The 12,011-nt window shown below is 37.7% G+C and overlaps 1 protein-coding gene across 9 annotated transcripts in view; it reads left to right on the top strand.

Moving 5' to 3' along the window:
* Positions 1–12,011, top strand: part of SCMH1 (Scm polycomb group protein homolog 1) — a 131,022-nt gene that overhangs the window by 33,040 nt on the left and 85,971 nt on the right. For 6 of the 9 annotated variants that reach the window (XM_006164917.2, XM_027766888.1, XM_006164921.3 and 3 more), the window contains one exon: positions 8,327–8,561. In XM_006164917.2, coding sequence (XP_006164979.1) covers positions 8,327–8,561 — 235 coding nt within the window. Of the gene's footprint in view, positions 1–867; positions 962–5,240; positions 5,563–8,326; positions 8,566–12,011 lie in introns of those variants that run through there. The other 3 variants (XM_006164923.3, XM_006164919.3, XM_027766889.1) reach the window with 3 other exon arrangements.

A 12,011-nucleotide genomic window follows, 5' to 3' on the forward strand; every position in this document is an offset into this window, starting at 1 on the left:
AGAAATGATCAACTGATTAAAACCAACTACAGAGATCAAACATGTTAAAATGTTTATTTTAGTTATACTTTATAGGTCAAAAAGTCAAGTATTGACATGAAGATTTTTTTTAAAAAAGGCTACTATATGTGAAGTGAAAAATATGCTAGAGGAGATTAATAGCAGAAGGAAAGAATAGTAAATATAGCAATAGAAACTATCCAAAATGAAACACAAATTTAGAAAAAAAATGAAAAGAGCACCAGTGAACCATGGATAGTTTCATGTGACTAAATAGACATGTAACATATAATTAGAGTCTCCAAAGGAGAGAAGAGATGGAGGACAGAAAAATGATTGGAAGATGTAATGGCTAAAAATTTTCCAAAGTTAGGCTGGCTCCATGGCCTGATAGTTAAGGCATTCAGATCCCACAGGACTGACTGTGCAATTTGAGTCTCACACCTGATGACTTGAGAATCATGCCAAGTGTACATGTGTGTGTGTGTGTGTGTGTGTGTGTGTGTGTGTACTCAAAATCCCCAAAGAAGGGAGATGGAGAAGGGATTGTGGTGTGACTACCCCCCACAGGAGGTGCTTGCTTTCTCCTCTCCCTCCCTCTCTGACTTTCTGTCTCTGTCTGGAAAATGCACATACCCTCTAGCAAAAAGAAAAAATTTTCCAAAATTGAGGAAAACTAGAAAACCACAGATTAAAGAAGTTCAATAAATCTCAAAAATGAGAAACAAGAAAACTACACTAAAGGCATATCTTAATTAAACTACACAAAACCATTGTTCCTTAAAAGTGAAATCCTTAAAAGCAGCCAGAGAAAAAGGCACTTTATATACTGAATAGCTAAGAATGATTTTTTTTTTTTTTTGTCAGAAACGGTACAAGAGCATCATCTTTAAATCACTGAAAGAAGAACCTGCCAACCTAGAAAGCCACACTCAACAACAATATTTTCCAAAAACTGAAAGTAAAACAAAGATATTTTCAGATATGTAAAAACTGAAGGGTGCTAGCTTATGGCCAGGTGGTTAAGGTACCTGAGTCCCCCATGGCTGACCATGCAGTTTGAGTCTTGGACCTGGCAGCTTGAAGAATGCATTGGGGGACCAGCAGTTAGTGTAATGGCTATGTTGCTGAACTCCCACGTAGCCCACCGTGGTTCGAGTCCCAGACCTGGTGACTTAAACTCACGCCAGGCGCATGTGCATGCATGCCCAAGATCCCAAGAGGAGAATGGAGGAGAAGGGATTGCAGCGTGGCCGTCCCCCTTGGGGGGTCATTTCTCACTTTCTGTCTCTCTGTCTTTCTGGCGAACACATGCGCCCTATAGCAAAAACCTCTCAAAAAAAAAAAAATGCACCGGACATGTATGCTCAAAAATCTCAAGAGGAGGAGAAATGGAGAAGAGATTGCAGTGTGGCCATTCCCCAGGGGGGATGCTTTCTCACTTTCCCTCTATCTGTCTGTCTCTGGCAAGTACATGTACCCTCCAGATAGGGGGAGGGGAGGAAAACCGAAGGAATTTATCACTAGCAGACTCAACACTACTAGAAATGTTAAGAAGTGTTCATTGAACAGAAGGAAAATTGCACTAGATGAAATAACAAACGTATACAAAGGAATAAAGGTCACTGGAAATTAACAAAGATAAGTATATAAGATTTTTAAAATTTAATCTCTATGACCGATAATTGACTAAGGATGGTAAAAGATATATAAGTAAAATGTATGATGACAGTGGCATAAAGGCAATGGGGGAGTATTCTAAGTATTAAAAGGTTCTTACATAGGGACCAGCAGTTAGCGTAATGGCTATGTTGCTGGACTCCCACGTAGGCGACCGTGGTTCGAGTCCCGCACCCGGTGGCTTAAACTCACGCCGAGTGCGTGTGCGTGTGTGCCCAAGATCCCGAGAGGAGAATGAAGGAGAAGGGATTGCAGCGTGGCCATCCCCCCAGGGGGTGATTTCTCGCTTTCTATCTCTCTGTCTCTCTCTGTCTGTCTGGCGAGCGCATGTGCCCTATAGCAAAAACCTCTCCAAAAAAAAAAAAAGGCTCTTACATATAAAATATAATATTATTTGAAGATCAACTGTGGTAAGTTAGAAATGTTTTCTATAAACCCTAAAGCAACCATTAAAAATAATAGAAAACAATAGGAAGGTAGTATATTTAAACCCAGCCATATCAATAACCAGTATAATTGTTCTAATGCCCCAATTAAAAAGCTGAGATTGACATATTGAATAAAAAACAAGATCCAGTTATATATTGCCTGCGGTAAATTGCACTTAAAATATAATGACACAGATAGTTTAACAGTAAAAGGATGGAAAATTATATACCATTATTATGGCTGACATTAGCCATAATGAAGCTGAATTACTGTATTAATATCAAAGTATATTATACAGTAAAGAATATTACTAGGGGTAAAGAGGTAATTTTGTAATTATAAAGGGTTTAGACAATCCTTCTATGAAGCAGAAACTAATGGAGCTGTTGGGAGAAACAGATAAATCCAGAATTCATCTGTAGTCAGATTTTTAATACTCTTCTCTATAATAAAAGAGCAAGTGGCAAAAAAACCCAGCAAATATATAGTAGACTTGAACATTGGTAAAGAACTTCATAAATCATAAACCCTAAGGGGCATTTACGAACAATCTACAGATAACATCATACTTAATGTTGAAAGACTATATGCTTTTTTCTTAAGGGTAAGAGCAAGACCAGGTTGTCTGCTCCTGCCACTTCTATTCAGTATTTGCAGCCAAATGCAAACAGGCCAGAAAAAGAGGGGTGGAGGTGGGGCTGGGTTGAACAATTAGGAAAAAACACCAAAGAATATAAATGGAAGACAAATATGCACACAAATAGAGATCTCAATACCATTATTTTATTAGGAAAATACAAATCAAAGTGATAAATGAGGTATCATTATACATTTATTTTAATAACCTTTTAAACAAGATTGACCACTTCAATTAGCAGCACAGGCATTATGTTGCTGGACTCCCACGTAGGCGACCGTGGTTCGAGTCCCGCACCCGGTGGCTTAAACTCACGCCGAGTGCGTGTGCGTGTGTGCCCAAGATCCCGAGAGGAGAATGAAGGAGAAGGGATTGCAGCGTGGCCATCCCCCCAGGGGGTGATTTCTCGCTTTCTATCTCTCTGTCTCTCTCTGTCTGTCTGGCGAGCGCATGTGCCCTATAGCAAAAACCTCTCCAAAAAAAAAAAAAGGCTCTTACATATAAAATATAATATTATTTGAAGATCAACTGTGGTAAGTTAGAAATGTTTTCTATAAACCCTAAAGCAACCATTAAAAATAATAGAAAACAATAGGAAGGTAGTATATTTAAACCCAGCCATATCAATAACCAGTATAATTGTTCTAATGCCCCAATTAAAAAGCTGAGATTGACATATTGAATAAAAAACAAGATCCAGTTATATATTGCCTGCGGTAAATTGCACTTAAAATATAATGACACAGATAGTTTAACAGTAAAAGGATGGAAAATTATATACCATTATTATGGCTGACATTAGCCATAATGAAGCTGAATTACTGTATTAATATCAAAGTATATTATACAGTAAAGAATATTACTAGGGGTAAAGAGGTAATTTTGTAATTATAAAGGGTTTAGACAATCCTTCTATGAAGCAGAAACTAATGGAGCTGTTGGGAGAAACAGATAAATCCAGAATTCATCTGTAGTCAGATTTTTAATACTCTTCTCTATAATAAAAGAGCAAGTGGCAAAAAAACCCAGCAAATATATAGTAGACTTGAACATTGGTAAAGAACTTCATAAATCATAAACCCTAAGGGGCATTTACGAACAATCTACAGATAACATCATACTTAATGTTGAAAGACTATATGCTTTTTTCTTAAGGGTAAGAGCAAGACCAGGTTGTCTGCTCCTGCCACTTCTATTCAGTATTTGCAGCCAAATGCAAACAGGCCAGAAAAAGAGGGGTGGAGGTGGGGCTGGGTTGAACAATTAGGAAAAAACACCAAAGAATATAAATGGAAGACAAATATGCACACAAATAGAGATCTCAATACCATTATTTTATTAGGAAAATACAAATCAAAGTGATAAATGAGGTATCATTATACATTTATTTTAATAACCTTTTAAACAAGATTGACCACTTCAATTAGCAGCACAGGCATGGAGCAAATAGAACTTCATACACTGCTGGTAAAAATGTAAAGTGGTTCAACTGCTTTGGGTTATAGTTTCACAGAAAAACATCAACACATTTTGAGCAAAAAGACACATTAAATAAACTAGAAATTGAGTAAAACGTCTTTAACTTAAAAATATTATACCTCGGGACCAGCAGTTATTGTAATGGCTATGTTGCTGGACTCCCACTTAGTCGACCGCAGTTTGTGTCTCGGACCCGGTGGCTTAAACTCACGCCAGGTGTGTGTGCATGCATGCCCAAGATCCCGAGAGGAGAAGGGAGGAGAAGGGATTGTGGCGTGGCCATCCCCTCTGGGGGGTGATTTCTCACTTTCTGTCTCTCTGTCTCTCTCTCTCTTGTCTGTCTGGCGAGCACATGCGGCCTGTAGGAAAAAAAAAAAACTCTCCCCCCAAAAATTATATTGAGATATTTACTCAGTGGTTTAAAATAATTTTATAGAAGATATGATGGAAGAGAAACAAACTCCCTTTTATAATAGCAGACTAACTGGGGAGTACTAACAGATATGCAATACTTATGTAAAGGAAACATAGCTGACCAAAAGCATGATCCTTAAAAAAAAAAAAGTCATAAAATAGACTGTCAAAATTAAGAACTGCTCTCCAAAAGGTACTGGTGAGAGAATGAAAATGTAAGCCACCAACGAGGAAAAAACATTTACAAATCACGTAGCTTATGCAGTACTTAAATTGACCTATAGTGCAATCTCTGTCAACATTCCAGCTTCCTTTTTGTAGCACTTAACAACTTGACCCTGAAATTCAAGACACAGGAGGAAGTCAAAGCAATCCTGAAAAGGGATAACAAGATCAGCCTTGTGGTCTAGTGGTTGGGGGAGCCATATCCTACATGACCAGCACATGCATGTGTGTGTGAGTGTTCCAATGTGGTGAAGAGATGGAGGAGATGGGATTGCAATGTGGCCATGCCCCATAAGTGGTTGCTATCTCCTTCTCTTTTTCTCTGCCTCTCTATATCTCCATCTCTCTCTGGTGGGTGCACTTATCCTATGGCAACTAAAAAGAGAAGAAGAAAAAGAAAGAAAAGGAACAGCAAAGGTGGAGGACTCACATTTCCAGATTTCAAAACTTATCACAAAGCTACAGTATTCAAGGTAATCGTGGTTCTCGCATAAGGACAAGACATGTAAACCAGTGGATTAGAACTGAGTCCAGAAATGAACATCAATTTACAGTCAATTGATTTTTAACAAGGATTCTATAGGATTCTTAATAGCTGGTACATGAACAACTGGATATTCACATGCAAAAGAATCAAGTTGGACTCTGCTTCCACACCATATACAAAAAGTGACTACAAGAGGACCATAGAACTAAATGTAAGAGCTAAAGCTATAAAACTCTTAGAAGAAAACATCAATCTTCATGACCTTGGATTAGGTCTTTTTTTTTTTTTTTTTTTTTTTTGATACTGCACAAACAACATAGGAAAATGTTAGATAAGTTTAACTTCATCAAAAGTAAAAGCTTTTGGGGACCAGCAGGTGGTGTGGCAGTTAAGGCACGGGACACTCCCACATGGCTGACCATGGTTTGAGTCCTGGACCTGGTGACTTGCTTTCTCACTTTCCTTCTCTTTCTCTCTGTGTGTCTCTCTGGTCAAATCAAAATAAAACGAATGAATGAATAAAAGTAAATAAATAATTTAAAAAATAGAAGCTTTTGTATTTCCAAAGATACCATCAAGAAATGAAAAAGTAACCTACACAATGGGAGAAAGTATTTGCAGATCAGATATCCAATAAGGAACTTGTATCCAGAATATATAAAAACTCTTAGTCAACAATGAAAAGACAACATAATTTTTAAACAGGCAATAAATTTGAACAGATCTCCAAATATATACATATGACCAATAAACATGTGAGAGGCACTCAACATTATTAGTGTTTAGAGAAATGCAAATCAAAACTGTAATGAGATGTATATTCTCTTTCTATCCACTAGATACTAAAGTGAAAAAGTAATACTAAGAGCAAGTGTTGGTAAGGATTTGGAGAAATTGGAATCCTTTTACATTGATGATGGAATAATAAAATCTGTAGCCACTTTGAAAAACAGTTTAGCAGTTACTCAGAATGTTAAAACTAGAGTTATCACATGACCCTAGCCATGCCACTCATAAGTATATACAGTTATCCTTCCATATTGCAGATGCCACATCTGCAGATTCAGCCAACTATGGTTTGAAACTATTTGGAGAAAAAATACAAAATAACAATATAAAAATAATACAGATAAAAATGATATGCTATAATATCACTTTACCTAGCATTCACTTTATATTAGGTGTCATAAGTAATGTAGAGATGATTTAAAGTATACAGAAGGATGTGGGTGGGTAGGTTGTATGTAAATACTACTCTACTGGTATCTGCAGGAGGTCCTGGAACCAATCTCCTACAGACACTGAGGGACTGCTGTACCTAGAGTAGAAAATATATCCACACAGAAGTGTACTGTAAATGTTTATTATATTATTATTCATAATAACCAGAAAGAACAACCAAATGTCTATCAGCTTATGAATGCATGAACAAGATATAATATAGCCACAGAGTGGAATATTATTCAGCAATATAAAGGAATGAATGTTGTTGATACACATAGCAACATTGATAAACTTTGAAAACATTATGCTAACTGAGAGAAAGTATTCTGAGAGGTCTTCAGAAATTTCTCCATAATACGTATTATAAAAACACTGTTCAGGGATTTTGAAATTTTTTGCAGTAAAATAAAATCATGCTTAAATTTTATTTTGCATGAACTTTTTGAAGGCCCCACATATCAGTCACATGTAATTCCATTTGTAGGAAATGTGAGGAATAGGCAAATCCATAGATACTGTTAGACTAGTGGAAACTGGGCTGAGGAAGGAATCGGGTTTCTTTGGGGGAGGGATGTTGTAAATGTTATAAAATTAGATAAGGGTACACAAAATTCTGAGTGTATACTAAAAACCATTGAATTTTACATTTTGAGGGATAATTTTCTGGTGAGTTAAACATACCTACCATATGATCCAGCCACTCCACTCTTACATACTTGTGTAAGAGAAAAATAACATTTCCCTATGAAGATTTATAAGTGGATTTCCAGAGCAGCTTTATTTGTAATATTCATACCTGGAAACAAACCAAATATCCTTCAACATGATATACTACTCAGTAATAAAAAGTAGTGAACTATGATATTAGGTCATCAGGAAGGTAATGACATATTTTTTTTGTTGTTTTTTGGGGGTTTTTTTTGTTGTTTTCTCTGCAAACATCCGTCATTGACTTTCCCAACAACCCAATACATTTAACAATATGAATAAATATCAGAATAGTTAGGCTGAGTCAAAGAAATTAAACAAAAAAGAGTACACGCTCTGTGATCCCATCTAAGACTAGAAGATGCAAACCAATCGACAGTGGTAGAAAGCAGATCGGTAGTTGCATGGGCACAGGGTCCAGGAGGGACCAGGAGAGAGGATGACACGGAGCACATACTAACTTGAGGGTGATGCTTTTATAGGTATATATAGAATATAAGATGTCATGGGTGTATACATATGTCAGGACTTATCAAAGTGCAGTTCATTGTATGCCGATTACATGAATTGACTTATAAGTTACTATAAAAAGAAGAAAAAATGCAACCCCTAGTCATTTGTCTGTGTGGTAGATATAGACAAATCACTATACTGAAACGTCTCATGAAGAGACCCTAAGGTCATGGTGGTTTAGGGATGTGATGGTCCCGAAAAGCAAATGTTACACCTAGGATTAGGGAGCTGAAGAAGGAAGGATGAGAAAGCATTTAAGTACCTGAACTACATGACACTCTTGTTCCTTGTTTACTGGTATGCGTCAATATCTGACGTTTCAGTGGCAAGCAATCCTTTTTCCTTTTCATCTTACCTTCTGGTGTTTGTTTTGCATTAAACCTTTCCTGAGTATTAGGGAGTAATTCAGAGCTGCTGTCCCTGGCCCAGCTGTAACCAATTTGAGTCCAAAGCATAAACTCTCAGGTTCTGTCTCTTAAGGTCCTTATAGTAATGCAGTTTACCTAATCCCCATGGCTTATTCTCCTCAGTCCTACACTCCTCCAAGCAACGAGTTCAAGATCAGCATGAAATTGGAAGCTCAGGACCCCAGAAACACCACATCGACCTGTATTGCTACAGTGGTTGGACTGACAGGTGCCCGCCTGCGCCTGCGCCTGGATGGCAGTGATAACAAGAATGACTTCTGGCGACTGGTTGACTCAGCTGAAATCCAGCCTATTGGGAACTGTGAGAAGAACGGGGGTATGCTGCAGCCCCCTCTGGGTGAGTAACTAAACCCAGGCTCTCTGTAGCTAATCAGTTTGCTCTTCGGAGAAGAGCAGAATTGTGTTTCTTCTTCTGAGAAAGCCAAGGGTCTCCTACCTAACCTTTCTGGTCCATATAATCCCCCCCAAAAGGCCTACCTCAAATGAAATGAGCCACAGAAATGTGGACACCTCCATCTCCATGTTAGCTTATGACGTTCAGGCTTCTCTCAGACTCTTCTTTTTGCCACTAAGAGACCACACCATTTACCCTCCTCCTTTGTCAGTGCCCGTTTACCTTGAGACGGAGAATGGAAAGAAGTCTTGTCATTTAATCTACCTCAGAAAACATAAAGCTTTCATCAGATCCTATAATGAGTCAAGGAGTGAGAGAAAAATTTTCCAGTGGAAAAGATGACTGTTATAAAGATCTTTCAGACCTTTTGTCCAAACCCTTGTTTTTTTGAATTTTCTCACTTTGAGTCTATGATCAGGTAAAATTTATTATTTTATTTAAATTAACCCTTTTAGATTTTTTTCCACTGAAGAGATTTTTTTTCTCTTTTTTGGCCTCAATGTATCTGAGGGATCCAGTCTATCTTTCAGTCACTGTCAGTTGTTATTGCAGTGAGTCTCAGTGAGAGATTAAAATGGATTATGGATTTTGAACTATGCTAGAATTGAGAGTTACAGGGCATATGTCCTTCAGAAGAGCTCCCAGGTGGTTAGCATTTTTTCCCCACTTAAAGAAAAAAATCTTGTGGGACCAGCAGATGGCGTAATGGTTATGTCACTTGACTTCCACGTAGTTGACTGTGGTTCGAGTCACAGACCTGGCAGCTTGGAACTCACATTAGACATGTGTGCATGTGTGCTCAAAGTCCCAAGAGGAGAACGGAGAAGAAAGGATTGCGGCATGGCCATCCCATCTTGGGGTGATTTCTCACTTTCTGCCTCTCTATCTCTCTCTTGAGAGATAGCAGGCATTATTTTGTCCTATAGCAAAAATCTGTCTAAAAAAAAAAAATTGCAGGCATATACACAGAAGTAGCAAAAATAACATAATGTCCAAGTATCCTTCCTTTTTGATCATTATAAACGCATAGTCAGCCATGTTTACCCTGTACTTGTATATACTCCCTGCCTTGCTCCTGCCCAGCTGCCCAAACATAATGTCATTTTACTAAGAAATACATGGGATGTATCTTTCATAGGTAAGGATATTTTAAAAACATAACTACAATGCCATTTTCACATATAAATAAACCAATGATAATTCCTTAATATAAACAAATATTTAATCAGTGTTTAAATTTTTCTAATTGTCTATCTTTCTAGCAGTTGCTGCAAATCAGGATTCAAATAAATCCACATATTGCAATTGGTTGATATATTCCTTAAGTCTCTTTTAATTTGTAACTCTCTTTTCCTATCATTTTTTTCTTTACGGTTTGTTGATAAACCTAAACCATGTGTCTTTAACATTTCTCATAATTATATTTCACTGACTGTATCCTAGTAGTATCATTAAACGTATCTCTCTGCCCTCTATTTCCTAGAAATTGGCAACGAAATCTGGAGACTGGTTCAGATTAAAGTGCAGGTTTTTTGTTTTTAGAGATTTTGCCATAGAACATGTGGGCTAGAGAGACAGAGAGAGGTGGAAAGCAAGAAATCACCCCCAGGGCAATGGCCACCCTGCAATCCCTTCTCCTCCATTCTCCTCTCAGGATCTTGGGCACGCACACACACATGCCCAGTGTGAGTTTTAAGCCACCAGATCCAGGACTCGAACCTTAGTCAACTACGTGGGAGTCCAGCATTGTTACCAAATACACCATCCGCTGGTCCCCAGATGCAGTTTTTCGTAAGACTGTTTCATTGGTGCTGGTGTTTACTTCTATCAGGAAGCATCTCTGATCTTGTCTCTAGTTTTGTGCTGCAGTCATTGATGTTTATGGTCTAGATTAGGGATCAACAGATTTTCTTTTTTCTTTCTTTCTTTTTTTTTTTTTTTTTTGTAAGAGGTTTTTGTTATAGGGCCCGTGGGCTGGCCAGACAGACAGAGACAGAGAGACAGAAAGCGAGAAATCCCCCCCCCCCCGGGGGGATGGCCACGCCGCAATCCCTTCTCCTCCATTCTCCTCTCAGGATCTTGGGCACGCACACACACATGCCCAGTGTGAGTTTTAAGCCACCAGGTCTGGGATGCAAACCGCAGTTGACTACATGGGAGTCCAGCAACATAGCCATTACGCTAACTGCTGGTCCCTCGACAGATTTTTCTTAACCAGTCAGATAATAAATATTCTAGGCTTTTAGATTATACGTTCTCTATTACCATTACTCAACTTTTCCTTATAATGCAAAAGCAACCATAGGCAATACATAAATGAATGAACAGGGCTGTGTTTTAATAAAACTTTAATTATAAACCCTAGCCTGATGGTTGGAAGTTTGCTGACCCCTGACTGAGATCCAGCAATTCATGAAAATGGGAAGTTTTAATCCTGCCATTCCATCTATATAAATCAAATAGAATATATCTATTAAAATAAACTTTTATTAGTAATTTAGTTCTCCCGAGATGCATTTCATACAGGAAAACCACTTTAAGTGCTTTGTTATTTCATTTACATACTAGTTTTCAAAATAGTGAATTGGTTTACTAACATCCGCCAAAAGTACTTATTAAGGTGGATATTTTTTATTGTTGTTGTTTAGTATCATAAAACCCAAGGATTCATACATATTTTTTGTGTTTTGCTGCATTGCACTAATTGTCCCTATTGGTATTTGAACTAGCCCATCTTTGGCTGATACTAAGATTAAGGATCAAGATACCTTCTGGCTCTCTTATGTTCATTAGTACTATTTGATAGCTCTCTTGGACTTTTTAAATTTCAAAATGTTCCAAGCTCCTCTTGTATATTTTCTGCCCCAAATATGGGATCAGCTATTTCTTCTGGGTGCCTGGGCTCTTTTTAGTGGGAAATAGTATTTAGTCACCCTCATATGAGTACTAAAGTGCCCAATGCTAATAGGTTGGTCAATTTTTTCTAGGTCTTTTTGATATAGAAAGGCAGAGACTGCCTTTTGAAATTATTATAATTAAGATTACCTTAGTTATTATTAAGATAAAAACATCACTGGTTCATATTGATGCTTCCCACTTAAATTAAGGACAGTGGTGTTTGCACCTACCTCATCTCTACTGCTTTTGATCTGCTTCTCCTCTGAACCATAGCAAAAACCTGCTTTTCCTACAGCACACAGAAAGCAATCCTAGAAGAGCAGTAGCAGCACTACTGCTATTATGATTGCTGACACTTATTTGAGTTATTTTTAGTTTTTTTTCCCATAACCTCAAGAGAAATACAGACAAATAATGTATTATTGGGTTGTTTTGATTAATTTTTTTGAGAGGTTTTTCGCTATAGGGCGCGTGCGCTCGCCAGACAGACAGAGA

Source organism: Tupaia chinensis, unplaced genomic scaffold, assembly GCF_000334495.1.
Source record: "Tupaia chinensis unplaced genomic scaffold, TupChi_1.0 Scaffold143758_1, whole genome shotgun sequence".
NCBI classification, from domain to species: Eukaryota; Metazoa; Chordata; class Mammalia; order Scandentia; family Tupaiidae; genus Tupaia; species Tupaia belangeri.